At 53.1% G+C, this 22,294-nt stretch overlaps 2 protein-coding genes across 4 annotated transcripts in view; one reads left to right on the top strand and one right to left on the bottom strand.

The window, feature by feature from the left end:
• The first annotated feature begins 666 nt into the window (after positions 1 to 666).
• Positions 667 to 8,711, top strand: FAM131B (family with sequence similarity 131 member B). The gene is made up of 7 exons (XM_055591183.1): positions 667 to 846; positions 3,308 to 3,417; positions 3,731 to 3,766; positions 4,040 to 4,133; positions 4,729 to 4,926; positions 6,977 to 7,120; positions 7,301 to 8,711. Exons 1-7 carry the CDS (start codon positions 819 to 821, stop codon positions 7,771 to 7,773), a joined length of 1,083 nt encoding a protein of 360 aa, XP_055447158.1. The 5' UTR covers positions 667 to 818; the 3' UTR covers positions 7,774 to 8,711.
• Positions 8,712 to 10,246: 1,535 nt separating this feature from the next.
• CLCN1 (chloride voltage-gated channel 1) overlaps positions 10,247 to 22,294 on the bottom strand; it is a 38,002-nt gene continuing 25,954 nt past the window's right edge. The window contains exons 15-21 of one of the 3 annotated variants that reach the window (XM_055591182.1): positions 18,423 to 18,667; positions 18,019 to 18,130; positions 17,604 to 17,683; positions 17,323 to 17,361; positions 13,299 to 13,403; positions 13,115 to 13,201; positions 10,247 to 12,596 (exon numbers count right to left, since the gene is read on the bottom strand). In XM_055591182.1, the coding sequence (XP_055447157.1) occupies positions 12,225 to 12,596; positions 13,115 to 13,201; positions 13,299 to 13,403; positions 17,323 to 17,361; positions 17,604 to 17,683; positions 18,019 to 18,130; positions 18,423 to 18,667 (1,040 nt within the window). In that variant the 3' untranslated portion in view covers positions 10,247 to 12,224. The remainder of the gene's footprint in view (positions 12,597 to 13,114; positions 13,202 to 13,298; positions 13,404 to 17,322; positions 17,362 to 17,603; positions 17,684 to 18,018; positions 18,131 to 18,422; positions 18,668 to 22,294) is intronic. The other 2 variants (XM_055591181.1, XM_055591180.1) reach the window with 2 other exon arrangements.

Raw genomic sequence — 22,294 nt, 5'->3', positions numbered from 1 at the left:
GAATCTTCTATTTCCCACTCCCCAGTCAGACCTGGAGTTAGGTCATCTGCACCGTCCCCGCATGCCCGACTTTCCCGCGAGCGCCGAGCCCTGGGAAGTCTAACACGCGATCCGCTAGCAAAGACTTAGCGATCTGTTCGGGCGCATAAAACAGCGAACAGGAAGCTCCAACCGCGTCCAACCACGCTCCCATTTGTCCCCGAGGCCACCCCGGGAAGAAAACAAGTGTTTGCAGAATTTGGCGGCCAAGGCCCAATAAATCCAGGCTTTATTCTCATTCCACTTTCTCTCTAGGCATCCCCAAGCTCGACCCTCAAAATCAATCCCCCAGATCCGAAGGGTGGGCCCGGGGCTCTCCACCCGGCTCGTGAGACCCCAGGCGGGCATCCTCCCGGTTTCCATCAGCCTCCCCACTCCACCCCGCCCCGAGCCCAGCGGGAACCGGGCGAGCAGTCCCCCGCGCGGGGCTGGAGAAGGGCGAGGGAGGGAAGCGGCGGCGAGGCTCCCCCAGGGAGCGCGGCGGGGAGTGCAGCGGCGGGGTCGGGGGAAGGGCCAGGAGGCGCCGGCGCAGCCAATCCCCGGGCCGCCCCCTCCCCGCCGCCGCGAGCCGAGCCGGGGCGGGGGAGCCAGGCGGCGGCGGCGGCGGCGGCGGCGGCGACGGAGGCTGCCGCGGGGAGGGATGGAGAGGGGAGGGGGGAGCGGAGCCGATCGGAGACGGCCGCGGCGCTGCAGAGCGGCTGGGGCGGCGGCGCGGCTCCCGGTGCTCCCCCCGGCGCCCGCCCCGCGTCGGTGAGGGCCCGGCCTGGAGGCCCGGAGCCATGGGCTGCATCGGCTCCCGGACCGTGGGTGGGTACCGCGGCGGCGCGGGCGCGGGCGGAGGCAGGGCTCGGCCTGGCCCGGTCCTCCGGCCCCCTCCCCCACCGCGCCCCGCGCCCCTCCCCGGGATCCCTCTCTCCGCACCCGCCCGGTCCGGCCTCGCTTCCTCACTTTCCCTCCGAACCCTCGCGGTCCCTGCCTTCATCTCTCCCCGCTCTCCTCGCGCGCGCCTCCTGGGCTTGCATCCCTCAGGGCTCTTTGCATCCGTCTCCCTCTAGCTTCCTTCCGTCGCCCTCCTCCAGGCGCGGTCCCTCTCCATCATACCCCCACCGGTATCCTCTCCGTGACTCTCCCCTACTCTCCCGTCCCTGCACCCTCCACCTCCAGGCCCTGCCTTCCCCAGCGCCTCCTCGCCCCACTCCCTGTCCGGAGCAGCCCCCCCTTGGAAGGACCCCCCAGCCTCAGTCTCAGCCCCGAGTCTCCTTCGCACGCGCCCCCAACCCATCCACCCACCGCACCCCGCCTCCATCCGGCTTGGATGTTTTGCCCCCATCTCTTTCCTTCTCTGTTGCCTTTTTCTGTCGTCCCTGCCTCCCCCGATTTGCTTTGTTCACGTGCATTTTCCCTCCGGGGCGGGGGCGGGTTGAGCCTGGTGCCTCCGGGAGGACGACGGGTTCCACGCCCGGAGGGAATGGGGCCGCGCTGGGCTGGGATAGAGGGGACGAGCCGGGGACATCGGAGGAGGCGGGGGGCTGTTAGAGGGCCGGAGAGGGGTCGGAAGCTGGCTCCCCGGAGGGTGGGGCCGGCGGCGGAGGGAACCGGGGACCCGAGTGCACCTGTCGGCGGGGCTGGCGGGGCGGGGCCGGCTCTTTATTTACCTTTGGCTTGAGGAAGGAAGCGCGGCGCCTCCTAAGACTTCTCCCCTCTGCCTTGCTACCACCCCTTCTCCCCCACCCCGTGCACCCACTCCGCTCTCACAGCTCAACAGATTGATCCAACCCTGTCCCCAACCCCCTAATTTTTGCAACTCCCAATTTCTCCCGCCTGCATGCCCCAGTGACCTTAGGCTGAGAGAATAATTCGTATTATTATTGCAAACGAACTCACTCTCCAAAAGCCTGATTTCTCTGAGACCGGATATATTCCCTTGGATTACCACCACCCCCCGCCCCGCTCTGCTTTCACCTCTGCTCGGGGTTCTTTCCCTCCCCCTCCCTGCCCCCCGCGGCTCTGACTCAGCTCTCCCTCTCTTGCAAAGGCCACCTCCCCCCACCCCTCTCTCCCACTCTGTCCTCCCCATCTCCCTTCCCCTCAGAGGTGGTTCCCTGGCAGCCCCATTCCCGCTCTGTTCGCCCAGATGTCCGTCTTTCCCGTTCCCTCCCAGCCACCTCCTCTGCTCTGACCCATGGCACCATTCGCCTGTAGCCCCAGGGAGAAAGTGCCCACTTTGTAGGGGTCCTTCCTCTCTCAGACCTGTCAACCACAGTCCTTCGGCTTGCAGCATCTGTGTCATCCTTACACGCCCAGTACCTCCTGCTGCCGCCCAAGATCACATTCAATTCCCCGCTTCTCAAGTCTGGACCCCTAATCCTAAACGCCGATTTTATGCCTGAATGCCCAGCGTCTACCACCCAAGTGATTCTTCCCCAAGCCTTCCAGGAGGCACACCCTGCCCTCACACCAGCAGCCTCCATGTACTAGGAGCTCTGGCCTGAGCTGAACAATGACTGTCCCCCTAGGCCCTTCAGTTTCCCCATCAGCCCTCAAACCCCATCCACTCCCTCCCATTGTCTTTTGTCTTCTCTCGGACCTGAATTCCTGTTCCCTTAGTTTCTGTTTTTCAAAGTCCCCTGCTCTCTCTCCTCTTTCATTTAGCCTGTGTCTCCCACAGTCAGGTAGAATGATCCCATCTCTTTGCTTCTCTGCTCTCATTGTTTCTAGGTGAACACACCCAGCTCTCACCTCTATCCCCACCAAATCTCCTTCCTCTTATACAAATCCACCCGCTCCCATTGAGGGTCCACCAGGGAAGATGCAGTCCTTCCACCTCACACGTAATAAAGCCAACATGGAGGGAAGCTTGGCCTCGGAAAAGTTCTGCCATTGTTTGTAGAGACCTAATAGAGGAAAAGTACAGAACCCAGGCACTCCCATAAAGAAACCCTCAGAGATCCCTTGGGACAGAATGGAGGACTGTTTTCTGGCTAAAACCTAGCCACTGGCCCTTCCATTTAAACAAGAGCAACAAATAAGCTCATGGGACCCTTTTCCTAAGTGTGCTGTTCTTGACTGAGCTCAGCGTGCCAAAAACTGGGGGTGAAGGGAGATGTAGAGGGGACTAGGCAATTGGAAGAGAGAGTGGTTGTGGGAGGGGAGGGGGGGCTGGCCCCCCACTTGTGGCATCAGAATTCTGGAGGAAGAGAATAATGAGGGGCCATCGAGGTGGGCACAGGGGGTGAAAGGGACCCAACTCACCATTTGGCCATCGCAGGAAATGAGGTGATTGCTGTGGACTGGAAGGGCCTGAAGGATGTGGACCAAATCAACATGGACAGCACCAGCTCGCTGCACGGTAGCAGCCTTCACCGGCCATCTACCGAGGTGAGCGCCTCCCCCAATTCCCGTGCTCAGCTGCCTTCCCGAAAGAGCTCAAAAAGACCCCAGAACCACCATGCATAAACACGGTCCTTCAGCCATCTTCCTGAATTCCAGGATAACATCCCAGACCCGCTCCCAGACTGACCCTTTCACAGAATGTTCCTCCTCTGTTCCTCAAATACAAGCCCAATGCTCCATACTGAGACCCCAAGTTCCCGGTGTGACTCTCAGAAAAGCCCTCCCTACTTCACACACTTCCGGAAGGCCCTCTGAGGAAGTGCCTGGGTACCCACCCCCTCTCCTCTTCTCCTTGCAGCAAACCCGGACAGACTTCTCCTGGGATGGCATCAATGTGAGTGCAGCTCCCTCCACCCCTGACCTCCTCCTCCCCCATAACTCCTCTCCCATAGGCCTGCCATAGAACACAGAGCTCCCTGGTTCCAATGGGCCCTGGAAGCCCTCACGTTCTTTACGTACCCCCAAACTTCCAAGAGTGGTTGGGAGGTGGGCTTCCTGGGTATCAGGGTTTCCTATCACCCGTCCTAGCTCAGATCCTTCCTCCTGAACATACAAGCATCCCATACTTTCTTATCCCTCTGCCCCATCTCCCACGTCCCCCTCCCAGCTCTCCATGGAGGACACCACTTCCATCCTTCCGAAGCTTAAGCGAAACTCGAACGCCTATGGCATTGGGGCCCTGGCCAAGTCATCGTTCTCAGGTGAGACTCCCCACCTGGGGATGCTTTCAGACAGAACACTACCTGTGGGCTCCTGGCCTCAGGCTCCCTGCCGCTTCAGGCCTGGAAAACACACCCTTATCCCCATATTCCGGGCCTGTTTGCCTTTTCTGTCAAGCCCCTCCAACCCTCCAGACCCCCCCTCATATACGGTGTCCTGGGGCATAACCTCGGAGAAGGCAATGGCACTCCACTCCAGTACTCTTGCCTGGAAAATCCCATGGACAGAGGAGCCTGGTAGGCGGCAGTCCATGGGGTTGCACAGAGTCGGACACGACTGAGCAACTTCACTTTCACTTTTCACTTTCATGCATTGGAGAAGGAAATGGCAACCCACTCCAGTGTTCTTGCCTGGAGAATCCCAGGGACGGGGGAGCCTGGTGGGCTGCCGTCTATGGGGTCGCACAGAGTCGGACACAACTGAAGTGACTTAGCAGCAGTAGCAGCAAGGCATCACCTGCCCTTTTCATGAGACAGCATCCCATGGGGCCAGGGTGGGGATAACAGGGTTCGGAAGGAATCTGGTATGGCTATTGTGTGATGTTCTGGAGGATGTGGGGAATGTCTGGCCCCTCAGGGATTTCGAGAAGCATGAAGGACCACGTGACAAAGCCCACAGCCATGGGGCAGGGCCGGGTGGCCCACATGATTGAGTGGCAAGGCTGGGGGAAGACACCAGCCATTCAGCCGCAGCACAGCCACGAGGCCGTCCGCAGGGACACAGATGCCTACTCCGACCTCAGCGACGGCGAGAAGGAGGCCCGTTTCCTCGCAGGTACTTATTCCCCAGCCCCTCGAGAGACACATTTTCAGGATGGCCAAGACCCACTCTTCAACCTGGTCCCCTGTGGTAGGACTGACTCTGTCCATATGATGACCATCAGACTTCATTTCCCAGCTAGCTCAAATTTCAAGGACTCTGACTTGTTCATTCTGATAAGGGCTCTCAAACTTTTTCTTTAATATTTGTTTATTTATTTGGCTGCACTGGGTCTTAGGTTGTGGCATGTGGGATTTTAGTTCCCAGAGATTGAACCCTGGACCCCTGCATTGGGAGTGCGGAGTCTTAGCCACTGGACTACCAGGGAAGTCCCTCAAACTTATCTTTTATTATCATCTCAGAAGTTGAGGGAAATTAACATGAGATTGTGGGTCCACCTGATGCCATCTCTCCCACATGGTAGGACTGTCCAATCTCTGGATTCCCTCTTACAGGGGGAAAAATAAAGCAGGGGCCTTAGACTTCAATAGTCTCTGTCTCTACTTATGTTTTATGATGAAAAAGAAAGAAAAGCCTTGGGGTTCTCTTCTAGCCTTTGCCCATCAGCACTTTGCTGTCATGGATTCACTTACAGACAACTTACTTGTTCAACAACCAGAAGATCAAGGGACCTAGGTGAGGAGAGGGTGTGTACAGAAGAGCTTTTATTCAGGAGAGGTAGGAGGCAGGCATATGATGTACTTACAACACTCAGCAGGGGCATCCCTGGTGGCTCAGAGGTAAAGAATCCTGCCTTTGCAGGAGACATGGGTTCAATTGCTAGATGGGGAAGAGCCCCCATAGAGGAGGAAATGGCAATCCACTCCAGTGTTTTTACCTGGGAAATCTCATGGACAGAGGAGCCTGGTGGGCTATAGTCCATGGGATCGCAAAAGAGTTGGACACAACTTAGCAACTAAATAACATCAATATTGGCCAAGCCTTGGTGGCAGATCTCAATGAGATACTTCAGAAAAAGCTCTGGTCGTGTGCGTGGCAGATGAAATACCAGTGGGGAGGGGACATGAACAGGTAGGGGGTAATGCAGGGCAGCTAGCAAAGTAAGCTTCAACTTACTCATGGCTTTGACTAGCATGGGAACCCCAAATCTATGCACCTTCATTACTCTGTCCCTGCTCCCTTGCCATCCCAGACCTTAAACTTTCAGCCTGATAGCACTGTAGACCTACAATCCCTCCCATTTAGATTCCTCTGGCCTTGACTACCTAGCACTAGCTACCATTCCTAAAAAATTCTGAAGATAAACTTCTGGAAATCCTCAATTTTAATCCCTTATGATACCTCACCAGAAGACCCCCCAACTTTTTCCCCTAGGAATTCTAAGTATGACCTGGGAAGTCACCCATGATTTTTCCTTGTTTTAGGGCATATACAAAAACTGTGCTGTCCGATACAGTAGCTGCTGGCCATATGTGGCTGAGAATTGAAATGTGGCTAGTCCAAACGGAGACGTGCCATAAGTGCAGAATATCGACTGGATTTCAAAGACTTTGTATGAATAAAAGAACGTAAAATATCTCAATAATTTGTATATGGATTATACATTGAAATGACAGTTTTATATAGATTAGGTTAAAGATGTATTATTAAAATTCATTTTACCTGTTTCTCTTTCATTTTAACACGACTACTAGACAGTTTTAAGGGAGAAGGCAATGGCACCCCACTCCAGTACTCTTGCCTGGAAAATCCCATGGACAGAGGAGCCTGGTAGGCTGCAGTCCATGTGGTCACTAAGAGTTGGACACGACTGAGCATCTTTACTTTCACTTTTTACTTTCATGCATTGGAGAAGGAAATGGCAACCCACTCCAGTGTTCTTGCCTGGAGACTCCCAGGGATGGGGGAGCCTGGTGGGCTGCCGTCTATGGGGTCACACAGAGACGGACACGACTGAAGCGACTTAGCAGCCGCAGTAATTTTAAATTGCACAAATGACTCGTGCTATATTCCTGTTGAACAGCACCGCACTGATGCTCCCTCCCCAGGCATGTGTCTAAGGCTTCCTGGAGGTGTCTTGTGCTAACTACCTTTCTTCTCCCAGGTGTCATGGAACAGTTTGCTATCTCCGAGGCCACTCTCATGGCCTGGTCTTCCATGGATGGTGAGGACATGAGTGTCAACTCCACCCAGGAAACACTGGGCTGCAACTACAGTGACAACTACCAGGAGCTGATGGAGAGTCAGGGTGAGGACCGGTTCCAGAATCCAACCCCAGAGGCCACCTCCATTCATCTCTAAGGCTTTGTGTTCACATCAGCTTTCCTATTGCCTGCCACATCCCACCCCCATCTCAATTCTCTGTGCTGCTGTCGCTGCCTTTGATGATGTTCTGGGACCCCACCAACCTTCCTGATTCTCTTTCCAGATGCCCTCGCTCAAGCCCCGATGGATGGCTGGCCTCATTCCTATGTGTCCCAGGGCATGTACTGTCTGGGGTCATCGGATGCCTGGGAAGCGAGCGACCAGTCCCTCATTGCCTCTCCGGCCACAGGATCCTATCTCGGGCCTGCATTTGATGACTCACAGCCTAGCCTGCATGAAATGGGACCTTCCCAACCTGCTTCGGGATACTCTGCTCAGGAGCCGTCGTCTTTGCTGGGGGGAGACACTGACTGGGCTCCAGGGGTGGGCGGGGTGGACCTGGCCAGGGGCCCCGCCGAGGAGGAGAAGAGGCCGCTGGCCCCTGAAGAGGAAGACGATGCGGGGTGCCGGGACCTGGAGTCCCTCTCCCCACGCGAGGACCCCGAGATGTCCACCGCTCTCAGCCGGAAGGTGTCTGACGTCACATCCTCAGGCGTGCAGTCCTTTGATGAGGAGGAAGGCGAGGCCAACAACTAGCTTCCTCCCACTCCTCACCCAGCCGTCCACTCCCGCCTGAGAGGTCTGGCTGCAACCACACCTTCCTCCTTCCCCCAGCAGCGCGCCTGAAACCTGGGCAAGAAGACCCTGATGAGCCCAGGCGTCCTCGCCAGCAAAACGGAGGGCCGAGGTGGAATTTTATCCGGGCTTATGCTGTAGAGACCACAGGTCCAGGAATTGAGGCCCGGGCAACCGAGATGGCCCGGAACTTCGCTTGCCTGCGGGCTTCTGGGTCTGCGGCAGCGGAGCCCCCGTGTGCATCCCGAGCACAGGAGCGCCGTCCCCTGGATCGCCGTTCTTTGCTCCCTGATCTCGTCTTCCAGAAGCCTCCACTGTGGCTGTCTGAAGGCCTCCTTTCTCCACGTCACTCTTGCTCTTCCCGACCCTTTTCTCTGGCTGTGGCCCAGGCTCAGCCCTCCTATGAGGCACGGACCTGCGGGGCTGTTGGATGTGGTTCGATGGACCTGGGGCGGGGGGGAAGCAACGTACAGACCACGTCTCCTTGGAGGCTGGAGAGTCTACCCTCAGAGGTAACTTGGCTTCTGAGATGAGGGGTCGCAGAGGAGGTGGACATGGCAGCTGGGACGCACAGGGGCCCGGTGGTCACTGGTGAGACCAGGGACAAGCACGGGCCGCGTGCTTTGAGATCTTGAGTATATCCAGTAGGTGAACAGAGGACCCCACGGACCTGGGAAAGGACCCCCACAAGGGCTGGCTGCTCCAGCTCTTCTTCCCTTTTTCTGCCTTCTTCCATCCCCTGCTCTGGGAGCCCCGGCCCGCCCCCCACCCAAGGGGAGACGCGGAATGCTGGTGTCCTGGCCAGACAGGAAGCATGAAGCTGCCTCCCTCCATCCAGCCCTAATTCTCTGGAGCTGTTTACACTTTTCTCTTTGCCTTTTCTACATTTTTATAACTTCTTGGGGACTCAGGGTTGAGTGGGGGTGGAGGGAGGGGTCTGGTGCTGTCAGGCACCCCCCTGATTGGGGCGGGGGAGGGGGTTGGTGTTGGCTGAGGAGCAGTGAGGGTGCTTGGCTCCCTTTGCCCCTCCTCACCTCCTCCCAGGACTCCCAGGAGGACCTCACAGGTGTCCCCCCTCCCTCCCCAGACCTGCGGAGGAAGAGAGGAGGACGAGGTATTCTTCCTTCCAGTATGGTTTACAATGAGGCATAAGCCCCTGAAACTGCTTGCCCTCCCACACTGACTCGCCATTCTGGGGTGGGGGTGGGGGTTGGGGGGGGACCTCTGGGCTGCCGGTGAAGCCCCAGGACTAATGTCACAGAGCCTGATGACAGGGGTTGGGTTGAGGGTAGAGTGGAGAGTCCACCCCCGCCCCGGCTGCAGAATGAGGCAGCTGAGCGCTGGGGTGGCTCCATCCATGTATGACCCCGCCCCCCATCAAGCCCCCACTGTCATACACACGTGCCCCTGAAATGCAACCGAGGCCACGTCCCACGTCTTCTGGGGGAGGGGAGGATGGCCACCCTCCGAGGGCGTGGTTCTTGGAGGAAACGGGTGGGCAGGGTGAGCCCAGGTAGGTGATCACACCTCACCCAAAGCGGTTACGGGTTGTGTGTGATCATGTGACCGGACATTGCTGGCCCCACCCTGCACCCACTGCTGCAGATCCTTGGGGTTTTGAGGGTCACGGTTTCCTCCTCTCAAGGGGTCCCTGTCTCCTCACCTTGTGCACCCTGCCCTCTCTCTAAGGCATCATCCTTTTCTCTTCACTCTCACCCGCTTCGTGCCCCATCTTCCACCCCCAGACCGCAGAGGACATCCAGTCCAGGGAGCGGGTTCATTCATCGACAGTTCCTTTTCCGCTCAGGGCCCTGCGGAGTCAGGAAAGGTCATCTAAAGCAGCGTTCTCTCCTTCCTCCTTCCCCGAGGAAGCCCAGCGGTCCCTGCCAGTCCTGCCAAAAGATGGCTAAAACTCTGAAGGATTCTAGCAGGGTTCAGATGTGAGCGTGAGCAGGGGTGGGGCTCTGCCTCTGCGGGGCGTTGGCAACACTGCAGACCAGAGGTCTCGTGGGGCGGGGTCTGCACTTTGCAAGCAGCTCCCCCTCTGCTCTGAAGAGGGAGAAAACCCGAGGAGCCGGCCTGGGACCCTCTTAAGATTCTTCCAAGGGAGGGACTGCCTCTCTGGTGCTGGGGGCCAGGGTGCATGGGGTTTGCTTGTAGCCTATTTTAGGGGGAGGGGAGGGGCATGTGCCGGAAGAGGCTGCTGGGGGTGGGGGAGGGTTGCTTTTTCTTTGGGGTTAAAGGCTGTGCAGCACGTTTTAGGACAGCCCCCAGAATGGGGCTGTCTTTATATCATTGTGAATGAAACTGCTCTTGCTAAATTATTTTCTTCTGGTGGGAGGGGTGCACTTTCATTTTCAATTCACTTTATTAAAGGAAAATCGCAATCTTCCATTCCTCCCCTCCCCCCATCGCCTCCCACCCCACCCCCACACCTTCCTCTTAAGGAGGGAATCTTGGTGAATGAGTTATTACCTCTCCTCACGCCCCCACCTGTACATCCCATACTCCGTCTTCCAGGTCTGGGAAATATCCATTTTTATGGCCAGTCTTAGCATGTTTTCTTAATGTGACATTTCCACCCCAGGCCCAAGAGAGATTCTATGACATATATTACAGAGAGAATTATATATAAATATATATATAAATACTATAGATTATACACACAGGAGCAGGGGCTCCAGGGCCCACGGCTAGGCCCCTCCCCAGCTGCAGCCTCTCTCTCTCGGCCCTGGGGAGACGGAAGGGGTGTCCTGCTGGAGATGGTTCCAGGCTGTGTTCAATGGCACTAAACACTGTGGTGGCACCTTCGGCTATGAGTGTCTTATTTGGGAGGCGGTGGAGGCTGGGCATGGGGCGGGAAGGAGGAGGATGCCAGGGATGGGCACAACTAAAGAATTAAAGGAGGCATAACAGTAGGCTCCGAGAGTTGGTGATGGACAGGGAAGCCTGGCATGCTGCATGCAGTCCATGGGGTCGCAGAGTCCGACACGACTGAGCGGCTGAACTCAACTGAAAAGAAGGGAGCGACGAAAGCCTTGGGGATGGATTCAAGAGCACCTGGGACCACTTGCAGAGAAGGCAGGGTAATGGCAGGCTCCCTGTCACTGGCTTGGGGAGGATAAGGGTCTCTGACTTCCCAAGTGCCTGAGGCATCAAAGAGCTGGGCCATTTCAACACTGAACCTCTAGGAGAGGAATACAAAGGACCAGCCCCGAAGAAGCGTGGGGGTGAACCAGTGGCCCAGCTGCCCTGAGCCTTGGCTCTGGGCAGGAGAAGCCCAGGCTAGATCAGCTCAAGAACAGAGCTGACCCTTGGGCAGGACAGATCAAGGACGACAGTGGGAGAGGGAGTGACCTGGAAACCGGAGGGTGAGGAAGCTGTAATTCGAGATGCCAGAGGGAGTAAAATAAATCCATCAGGGCTGGTGACTGTTGAGCCATAAGGTACCGCCCCTTCCACACAGAGCCTTCCCGTGACCGTGACCATCCCTCTTCTAGGTTCTTCCCCGAATAGGCTCTGTGTGCATGTCTCACTGCCTAAATGGAGGACGGAGGGGGAAGTAGGAATGGCCTTTTCCTGCCGGAGAAATTGAGGCCAGACCCTGGGAGCTCAGATGGTAAAGCATCTGCCTGCAGTGTGGAAGACCCAGGTTCGATCCCTGGGTTGGGAAGATCCCCTGGAGAAGGAAATGGCAACCAACTCCAGTACTCTCACCTGGAAAATTCCATGGACAGAGGAGCCTGGTAGGGCTACAGTCCATGGGGTTGCAAAGAGTCAGACGCAACTGAGCAACTTCACTTTCTAGTAGGAGCCAGAATAGAGTCTGGAGGCAAATTTCAGGGAGTGGCTGCGGGCAAGTGGAGGGCAGGGTGGAGGACTCTGAGAGAAGGCGCTGTGGACGGTTTGCGAGTACATTCAAGGGCCATCAGTCCACAAGGCCATGAGGTGGTCCCGTCTCCTCCTCCAGCATGCCACAGGCAGGACCGCAGTCATCTTGGGTCTCCCTTAACCCACCCCCTGGGGAACTGATGGGAGGATGGGCAAGGCCGGGGAGGCACTGGGACAAGAACACTGGGGGCAGGGGGAGGGCGGGTTGTGGGGGGTGCACGGGAGAGGCAGGTATTCCCCACCCACACACGGGCAAACTCAGGAAGCCCATGGAATATCAGGGGCCCTTCACACAGATCCACCGCCTATCTGGGGTTGGGAGGGCATGGCCCAAATGACTGACCAAGGCTACCCCCTGCCCAAATTCCAGTTCATCCTCCAAGGATCACATTTTTAAAAACTCCCAGGAGAGGCCGTGTATTGATGTGATGCCCACCAGCTTTAGGAAGCACACTTTCCCACACGTGCACCCTGTGCGCACTCTCCTGGGTCCCTGAACAGTCTTCGTGAGGAAGTGCGGGTCAAAGAATCAGTTCGTCCCCATCCTCCTCGTCCGTGGAGCGCAGACTGGGGCCCTGCAGGATGTCGGCCAGCTCCTCCTCGGGCCCTGGCCCCTCCACCAGCTCCAGCTCCTCCAGCTCGCTCTCTGCCTTGGCCAGAGCCCCAGAGAGGGGGCGCTCTGGGAAGGGGGATGGCACGGGGGTCTCTGGGGAGGCAGGGGTCACGTCCCCTGCTCTAGTGGCCCCAGCTCCGTCCTCAGGCAGGCTCCAGCCCTCTGCAGGAGGGAGCGGGACCCCGGTGTTCTTCCGAGTGGAAGTTGTACTCCGGAAGCTGGCAAGAGGGGGGCGGAGCTGCACCCCAGACTTGGTGTGCCCCTCAATGGCCTTCTGCAGCTGGGGAGCACAGGGAAGGGGAGAGAGGGTAGGACACGGGGAAGGAAAGAAGACAAGACAGGAGCAGTGGAGAAATGAACAATCAAAGGAAAAGGAATGGGAAAGGTATGGCGGGGCAGGGATGAATCGAAGGGAGAAGACAGAAAAAGGAAAACGGGGGCATAATGGACAAAGAGCCTCACCTGCAGAGCAGTGAAATCTCAAGAGCCCTGACCCAGGATCTCTTTCGCCGGGTCCCCAACCCCCAGGCCGCCTTTAGCCACGTCACATCTGCCCGCTCTTTCATGTCCCTCCACAGCGGCACACCCATGAGACCGTGATTCAGGCCCTGTGCCCCCATTCCAAGCCCATGCCATCCTGAGAATATCGGGGGGCTGCCACCCCCTACCCCTTCCAGTATCTGCATGAGAAACATGCGGTGGGCAATCCGGACCACCTCCTGGATGTTAGAACCAGCCCCTCCCCACCTCACCCCTTCCTCCCACTGCTACTCCAACAGGGAGACACATTGCTCTTACCTCCTCCAGGGCCAGCACGCCCCTCAGCTTCCCCATGCTGGTCACGTAAGCAAGATGGAGGCCCAGGAGGGAGAAGAGGGTGTGGGTCTACGAGGACAGAGTGCTAGGTAAGGTCAGCATGGTGGCCCCGCCCCTTCCCGTCCTCCTGGAAGCCCTGCTGGGTGGGCGTTGGGCGAGGACTTGCCTTGTGCAGAGTCGTCTGCTCCACCAGCTGGAAGGGGGACTGGTCAATACAGCAAGAGTCAAAACAGACAGGCTGGCCCAGCTGCTCCTGCTCCCAGGCCTCAATCTGCCAGAGAGGAGAGCCGTCACCCAATATTGGAGCCCCCTTAAACCCCAGATCCTTGATCCCAAACTGCCCTCCAATCCCTGGCCCAGAAACCTGAAATAGGCTGTGAAACTATCAATCACAGCTCCTCCAGGTCGCTGGCCCGCCTCCCTTTGCCCCAATAAATTCTCCTCCCTCCTCCAGCCCCAAATCAACCTTCAGCTTCAGGTGCTCAAAACACACCCCCTTCTTCCTGGTGCCCCAAACGTTTGTTATTCCCCATCCATCTTTCCAGTCTTGTTTTCTACTACTCCTGTAATTTTCTTGGGCTCCAAAATCACTGAGGATGGTGGCTGCAGCCATGAAATTAAAAGACACTTACTCCTTACAAGAAAAAGTATGACAAACCTAAACAGCATATCAAAAAGCAGAGACATCCCTTTGCCAACAAAGTCCATCTAGTCAAAGCTATGGTTTTTCTAGTAGTCACCTACGGCTGTGAGAGCTTGACCACAGAGAAGGCTGAGCACCGAAGAACTGATGCTTATGAACTGTGGTGCTGGGAGAAGGCTCTTGAGAGTCCACTGCACTACAAGGAGATCAAACCAGTCAGTCTTAAAGGAAATCAACCCTGAATATTCACTGAAAGGACTGATGCTGAAGCTCCAATGTTTTGGCTACCTGATGCAAAGAGCCAACTCCTTGGAAAAGACTCTGATGCTGGGAAAGATAGAAGGCAGGAGGAGAAGGGGGCGACAGAGGATGAGATGGTTGGATGGCATCACTGACTCAATGGACATGAGCCTGAGCAAACTCGGAGAGAACCAGTGAGGGTCTTGCTCCATCTTAGACTTGCCTTAGCTCTGGACTGAACTCCTCCAGAGTGCTGTGAAGCATCCATCGTTGTGTGTCATGAATAAACCTGCAGGCTGACCTTTTACAAATCAGATCTTGGTGAAACTTTATTGGATTTAAAGAGCTGTTCTGGGTCACATGGCACTTTGTTGACTCAAACAAGCCGCTTTTGTGTGTGTGTTTGGTTGGTTTGTTCTACATTGTATTGCTTTGTCTGTGACCAAAGCAATAAGGCAAAAGTCCAACTGTGCTTTGAATTTTAGATTTGCATGCCCAAATCCCCAAGGTTCCAAATAATCCAGTATCACTGTGGGTCTCATAAACAAATTTTAAATTTTCTGTAACCTCTTCTCAGTTCCCTCCTAATGTGCTAAAGAAAGCTTTCAGGAGTCCCTTGGACAGAAAAGAGATCAAACCAGTCAATCCTAAAAGAAATCAACCCTGAATATTCCCTGGAAGGACTGATGCTGAAGCTGAAGCTCCAATACTTTGGCCACTGGATGCAAAGAACTGGAAAAGACCCTTAGCAGGTATGTTGCAGACAAGGTTTACTTATATGACAGGGAGCGAGACCCTTGCCGATGCTGGTTTGGTTGGTGCTGCCGTTCTGCAGTGTGCTCTGATCATTCCTGGCTTCCCTGGTTCCATTTTCCCTGTCCTTAGGGAACAACAGTAGCAGAACCATTTCCTGTGCACACGCACCAAGCACTTCTCTGCGCCAAGCATCATGCTAATTGCTTCACTCCTTGAGTCCTTTGCCCTATGGTTATCTCTATTTTACAGATGAGGAAAAACAGAGGAACAGAGTGCCTAAGTGTTTGTCCTTAAATGCTTAAGATTACACAGAGGTGGGCATCCAACCTTGCCCATCATGTCCCAGGAACCCAGTTTTCATCTGCTCTAGGTTTGATGTGATTCCACGACTTTAAAAAGCTCAGCATCAGTTACAAACCGAGGCTCTAATGGGTGTGTATTCCTAACAGAGCGGCGGAATTAGACAAGTCATAGCAAAGACTTCTGGTGACCTAGAACTGAATTCTTTGACTATTCCCAAAGGTGTCATCTTGATATTGTCAAGGGTGTCATCTGTATCCAGCCTGAAAATACATTCAAAATATCCTGAAGTTTGACTCCTATTGTATCTTATCCTTCGAAAGAGTCATAGTGGGTCCCATGGGAGATGAGAGCTGCTTAAAGTCTTCCCTGAGACAGATATCAGCTAAAAATGTATCATCTATCTTCTTTTTATCCCTAGTTGCACTTTATTTCCTGTGGTTATTAAATAACCTCACTGATCAACTAGGTGGCTTTCTTTGGTGCATTAAAAAAAAAAGTATTATTGGTTTCAGCAGCCTAGTAAAGCACTCCTTCATTGTAGTTAAGACCCATCTGATTCCTGCTTGTGGATAGAAGGAATAGTTCAATTTTTTTCATCTGTGATTATCCATTTGATTTTTCAGGTCATTTATCCAGAAATGTTGTGTGTCTTGAGGGGTGCAAAGGGGAGAAGGGGAAGACCTGCCTTTCTTTCCTGTCACTAACCACCCTCTCCTCCAATCTTGAGTACTTTTAATTTTTAGCACATATATATTCTGGATGGGATTTTCCAGGTGGTTCAGTGGTAAAGAATGCAGGAGATTCAGGAGACTCAGGTTGATCCCTGGGTCGGGAAGATCCCCTGGAGGAAGAAATGGCAATCCACTCCGGCTTTCTTGCCTTGGAAATCCCATGGAGAGAGGAGCCTGGTGGGCTACAGTCCATAGAGTTCCAAAGAGTCAGACACAACTGAGCAAATAAGCACGCATGGATGCATATATTCTGGACATCCAGTAGATATTTCTTTGAAGATAATATACATTATGGTATTTTATCAGCTACATACTTTTTGTTGTTTGCTCATTTTGCATATCTAATTTTATATTTTAATATCAAGATAAATTTCCCATGAAAATTACTATTTGAACCATTTTAAGTGTACAATTAAGTGGCTTTTAGTACATTCGAAATGTTCAACCATTGGCAACGTCAAATTTCAGAGAGAGAGAGAGAGGGGTGGATGGTTGAATAGGAATTAGGGAACTGGCTTACATAGTTGTGAAGGCTAAAATGTCTGATATTTCAGCCACATACTTTTAAAGCTCTACCTTTCAGCCTTTGCAGCAAGCTTGCCTTCTCTTTTACTAAATGGAATGGTTGCTAATGGATTTTATTGGCGTCTTTCCACACCCCAGGGTAGTTCTGATCTGCACAGCTCAGCCATGTGTTCCCAATCTGTTCCGTGTGCCATGTTCTGGTCACTCAGCACAACCTGCTCCACCCAAGTGCTTGATTTTCTCTCTCATGGACTCAACAGCCACCTCTTTGCAGAAATAGGCATTTGTCCCAAGGAGGCACCACTGTCGGAATTTGCCCTCAGTCTGTGGTTCTTCCCAGTCTCGCTTCCTGGAATCTTCCCATTGTCCACCGTCTCAGGGCCCAGATCAACCTAGCATAGTAACCTCACCAGGCACTGATTTCCCCATTTTAGTTTTGATGCTGTTCTTCCACCTCCATTTGTATAAGAGTTGGCTGCCCGGTGCCATTTTCCTGCAGGTAAGTGTCATCCTTCCCACATAGCGTCTGCCTGGTCCAGAACACCCCTAACGTCTCAAAGCTCTAAGGCTCATCCTATCACCATTGGCCCATCTACACACAGAGGCTCAAAACTTCCTTCTCCTGAAATGACACTGGTCCCCATGAGGACACTGCCATGTTTCCCCACCTCCAAGCAATGTGCCCAGCACCACTCCGTAGTCAGACCTCACTAACAACCTCTCAAAGTGTTCTTCTGCCTAGCTTCACATCTTATTCTTACAACAACACAATGAAGAAGATTGAAAAAAAAAAAAAAGAGCAATATCTTCACTTAACAAGACAGGGAATTCCCTGGTGGTCCAGTGGTTAAGACTCCACACTTTCAATGCAGGTGGCATGAGTTCTATCCCTGGTCAAGGAACTAAGATTTGTGCATGACACACAGCATAGCCAGCAAAACCAAACAAAACAGAAAAATGATTCACCCCAGCTTCCTGTTTCCTTTACTTACCTCTTCAGGAGACATGTTATCCACTAAATCCGTTGAATCCTAGAGAAGAAAGACATAGGTCCAAGTTCCTTCCCTTTTCTTCCTCATAGAACCATAACCGCCTCTCCCTGGCCAAGCCACAGATGCCTCTTTCCATCCCATCACCCCTTCCATATGATGAAGCTTCTCTTCCCTGGCAGGACCTCTTCTCTCCCACCTAAGGATCATGGGTTTCTCACTCCTCAAAGACAAGTTCCCTTTCCCAGACTCCCCCTTGCTGACTCCAACACATCTTCTCTCACCTGGGTCATTTTCTTCTTTTTGGGGCGAGCTCTGCCTAGCAAGCAGCGAAGCAGGGACCGAAAGATGGAGGGTCTTGGACCTGAGAGGAGTGGTGAGTGGATGGAAATGGAGACCAAGCAATATCATCCTGGGAGGAAAGGGTTAGGGGCCCCAAGCGGTCCTGATACTTTGTCACAACAGGTCTGCATTTCTAGGTGCCTCACCTCCACAGAACCTCCCCTCTCCCACTCTCCTAATCCAGCCCTTGCCCTCCCACTTTGGGACAGTAACATTGGACTCAAAGAACAGAAATCCCCTCCCACCATCCCCTGGCCTAATCCCTCCTCATAATAGCAGCCCTTAGGTTGAGGAGCACGCAGAGACAACCCACAAGGTGTGAGGCAAGGGTGAGGTGCATGATGGGAGAATCTTTACTTGTAGACTCCAGTGCTTCCAGCTGCTGTTTGTGGCTGGGCAGGGGCCCATTGGGCTCTTCGGGGGGCAGTGGATCAGTAGGAAGCGGGTGAGAAGGATGCAGAGGAGGCATCTGTAGAGAAAAGTAAAAATTCTCAGTCCTAGAGAAGAGGCTACCTTGTCCTGCCTGTACCAGCTGGTGTCCTGGGAAACCTATCTAACACTCTTGTTCTTTCCAGTTCAGAAGTCCTCAAAGCTCTTTGGGTTCTCGTGGCTCCAAAATTTGCAACCTCATCTCCTTCAGTCCCTGGACGCAGGGGCACTGATCTCTTAGATTTTGTCAATGATCATCATCAATCCTGTCTCTTCCTGTTTTCCCTTTGCCCCATCTGTCCCGCTCCCCTGACCCTTCCCAGCCCACTTACCTCGGGCTTCCCATAGAGATCCTCATCTGCATCTTCATCCACAAAGACAAAGGACTCGGGTCGACCCTGGGGCCAGACACCAGAGCGCCCCAGCCCCGCCGGCCGCACCTTCCCGTCAAAGGGCAGCTCAGACAGCTTCCTTGCCATGTCCTGGGCCAACCGCAGCCTCCGCTCGGGACACAGGTGACGCTGCAGGAGGGACTGAAGTTCTGACCGCTCCACGGAGCCCAGCAGGATCATTGAATCTGGGGGAGACCCAGGCTTGGCCTGAGGGCAGCTCGATCACCCCCGCGGCCCCTCTCTCCACAGGATGGAGTCAGGGACTCAGCCCAGCTCCCGTCTCTTTTCAGCTCTTACCCTCTCTTCCTAAAAACTCATTTTCAAAGTCTTTCAGGATTGACCTCACTCAGTCCTTTTTATTTCACCCATTTAGCACTTAGGGACCCAATTGAGAGTACATTATTGCTGTTTAGTCACTTAGTCGTGTCCGACTCTTTGGGACCCCATGGACTATAGCCCACCAGGCTCCCCTGTCCGTGGGATTTCCCAGGCAAGAATAATGGAGTGGGTTGCTATTTCCTTCTCCATGAGAGTATATTAACTGGTGCTAATTTGTACTTATTTTGATGCAGCCCTTACATAGACAGTTTGCAAACAGGTGAACTAGGTATTAAAATAGGCTCATCAACCCTGTCTCCAAAAGAAGACATGTTAAAAGCCATTCACACTGAGATGGGACTATATTGCGCTGGTCAAAAAGTTTGTTTGGGTTTTCTTTTTTGTTTGTTTGTTTGGGTTTTCTGTATCATCCTATGTGCTGTGTGCTATGCTTAGTCGCTCAGTTGTGTCCGACTCTTTGTGACCACATGGACTGTAGCCTGCCAGACTCCTCTGTCCATGGGAGTCTCCAGGCAAGAATACTGGAGTGGGATGCCAGGCCCTCCTCCGGGAGATCTTCCCAATCTAGGGATTGAACCCAGGCCTCCAGAATTGCAGGCAGATTCTTACCATCTGTGTCACTAGGGAAGCCCGTATCATCTTATGGAAAAACCCAAATGAACTTTTTGGCCAACCCAATACTTTGAAAAAAGGCTACAAGGATATCTGATGTTTAATCACTAAAATACTCTGGGTCCTTCTAGGCATAGACATAATGCTTCCTTTTCCAGGAAAAGTTCTTTTATATTTATTAGAATTCTGTTACTATCATTAACATTTTCATTGCATTCTAAGGCCATAAGATTGTATGCATGCTAAGTCACTTCAGACTCTTTGCAACTCTGTGAACTGTAGCCTGCCAAGATCCTCTGTCCATGGGATTTCCAGGGCAAGAATACTGGAGTGGGTTGCCATGCGTTCTCCTCCAGGGCATCTTCCTGACCCAGGGATCAAACCCACATCTCTTGGATAGACCCCCACGTCTCTTACATCTCCTGCATTGGCAGGCTGGTTCTTTACCACTAGCACTACCTGAGAAGCCCACGATTAAGGCAGTGTTATTGAGATAAGTCTTACTGTTAGTCTCGTGCTGTGTGCTGTGCTGAGTTGCTTCAGTCCTGTCTGACTGTGAGATCCTAAGGACTGTAGCCCACCAGGCTCTTCTGTCCATGGAATTCTCCAGACAAGAATACTAGAGTGGGTTGCTGTGCCCTCCTCCAGGGGTTCTTCCTGACCCAGGGATAGAACCTGAATCTCTTATGTCTCCTGCATTGGCAGGCAGGTTCTTTACCACTGTTAAGAATTAGTCATTACTATTAAAACCCTGCAACCCACCAGCCGTACCCCTGTTCCAATGAGGAGCCCACTGCTTTAGAGGCCACTGAAAGGCATTTGGGATTTGGGAAAATATTAAAACTAAGGTAATTTGGATATTCTAATCATCTAAAATTAGAACTGACAATTTAAATGGCTTCAAACGGCCCTATGATTCCATTACACTAATTCAAACATTAGACAACTATTTATTTAACATCTGGTAAATACCTATAAGGAAGAAGTCTGAGGGAGACAGATGTTATAGTCTCAGCCCTCAAAGGATACCGAATCTAGTGAAGAACATAAGACATGGATATAGAAACCACAGTAAGAAGTAATATGAAGCAAGATTAAGTGTCAGAGGTGGGCAGAAAGGATGGTGAAGGAGGTGAAATCACTACTTATCAAAGATGTTTACTCTTTCGCATGGAACAGTCTCATCTGCTCCTTAAATTGGGTATTAAAGAACAGCTGTCATTTAGCTATGGGGCAAAGAGAGCCACCTCAGGGGGTATAAGATTTACAGCTGAGCCTCATTATTCACAGATTCCCTATTTGTGAAGGCTTCCCTGATGGCTCAGTCAGTAAAGGATCCACCTACAGTGCAGGAGACCCAGGTTCAATCCCTGGGTCAGGAAGATTCCCTGGAGAAGGAAATGGCAACCCACTCCAGTATTCTTGCCTGGAGAATCCCAGGGACAGAGGAGTCTGGTGAGCTACAGCCTATGAGGTTGCAAGAGCCAGACACGATTTAGCAACTAAACCACTACCATTACCTATTTGTGAATTCACCCACTGGCTCAAGTATATTTGTAACCCAAAATCAATACATGCTGTGCTTTCCCCATCATTCACAGCACGTGTAAAGCAGCAAAAGATCTGAGCTGCCCCACGCACATGTTCCCAGTTGAGTCTGAACAGAGTGACACGCTGCCTTTTTTTTTTCTCTAGCTTCATATTATAAACAAGTGTTCCTTTCATGATCCATTGAATGCCATGATTTTTGTATTTTTGTGTTTCATGATGGTGATTTTGTTGTTTACAATTGACCCCAAGCAAGAAGGCTTTGATGTGCCTTATGGAGAAAATACATGTGTTAGATAAGCTTTATTTAGCCCTGAGCTATCGTGCTGTTGGTCGTGGTGAGTTCCAAGTTAATGAATTAACAACAGATATTAAATAAGTTATCTTTAAGGAGAAACACAGGGCTTCCCAAGTGGCACTAGTGGTAAAGAACTCGCCTGCCAATGCAGGAGACGTAAGAGACATGGGTTCAATCCCTGGGTCAGGAAGATCCCCTGGAGGAGGGCATGGCAACCCACTCCAGTATTCTTGCCTGGAGCATCCCATGGACAGAGGAGCCTGGCGGGCTACAGTCCACAGGGTCACAAAGAGTCAGACATGACTGAAGCAACTTAGCACACATGCAAGGAGAAACCCATTTAAGACAAGTGTATGCTGCTTTGACTGCTGCTGCTGCTAAGTCGCTTCAGTCGTATCTGACTCTGTGTGACCCCATAGACGGCAGCCCACCAGGCTCCCCCGTCCCTGGGATTCTCCAGGCAAGAACACTGGAGTGGGTTGCCATTTCCTTCTCCAATGCATGAAAGTCAAAAGTGAAAGTGAAGTCGCTCAGTCGTGTCTGACTCTTTGCGACCCCATGGACTGCAGCCCACCAGGCTCCTCCGTCCATGGGATTTTCCAGGCAAGAGTACTGGAGTGGGGTGCCATTGCCTTTGCCGGCTGCTTTGACTACTTGAAGAAACTGTGACCAGAGGCTTGCAGGAACTTCACCTTGAATTTCCTTTGGGAGCAATGGTTCAGTGGAGTGAAAGTCGCTCAGTTGTGTCCGACTGTTTACGACCCCATGGATTATACAGTCCATGGCATTCTCCAGGCCAGAGTACTGGAGTGGGTAGCCTTTCCCTTCTCCAGGGGATCTTCCCAAGCCAGGGATTGAACGCAGGTCTCCCGCACTGAGGGCAGATTCTTTGCCAGCTGAACTACAAGGTTCATAATTACAGTATCCCTAATTCAGTGTTCATGGCAAGTTTTTAGACCATAACTACAAGGAATAATGAGAATCAACTGTATTTCTTTCAGTGGATTTTTAACTG

This window comes from Bubalus kerabau, chromosome 8, assembly GCF_029407905.1.
Source record: "Bubalus kerabau isolate K-KA32 ecotype Philippines breed swamp buffalo chromosome 8, PCC_UOA_SB_1v2, whole genome shotgun sequence".
NCBI classification, from domain to species: domain Eukaryota; kingdom Metazoa; phylum Chordata; class Mammalia; order Artiodactyla; family Bovidae; genus Bubalus; species Bubalus kerabau.
This window is presented reverse-complemented; position numbering and strand designations above follow the sequence as displayed.

What these genes read in the sequence shown, in the direction of transcription:
- FAM131B (XM_055591183.1), top strand. Translation starts at nt 819, where the DNA reads ATGGGCTGCATCGGCTCCCGGACCGTGG. An exon ending in TCTCCTGGGATGGCATCAAT is followed by an intron (nt 3,767 to 4,039) that starts GTGAGTGCAGCT and finishes TCCCCCTCCCAG; the next exon opens with CTCTCCATGGAGGACACCAC. An exon ending in GGAGGCCCGTTTCCTCGCAG is followed by an intron (nt 4,927 to 6,976) that starts GTACTTATTCCC and finishes TTCTTCTCCCAG; the next exon opens with GTGTCATGGAACAGTTTGCT.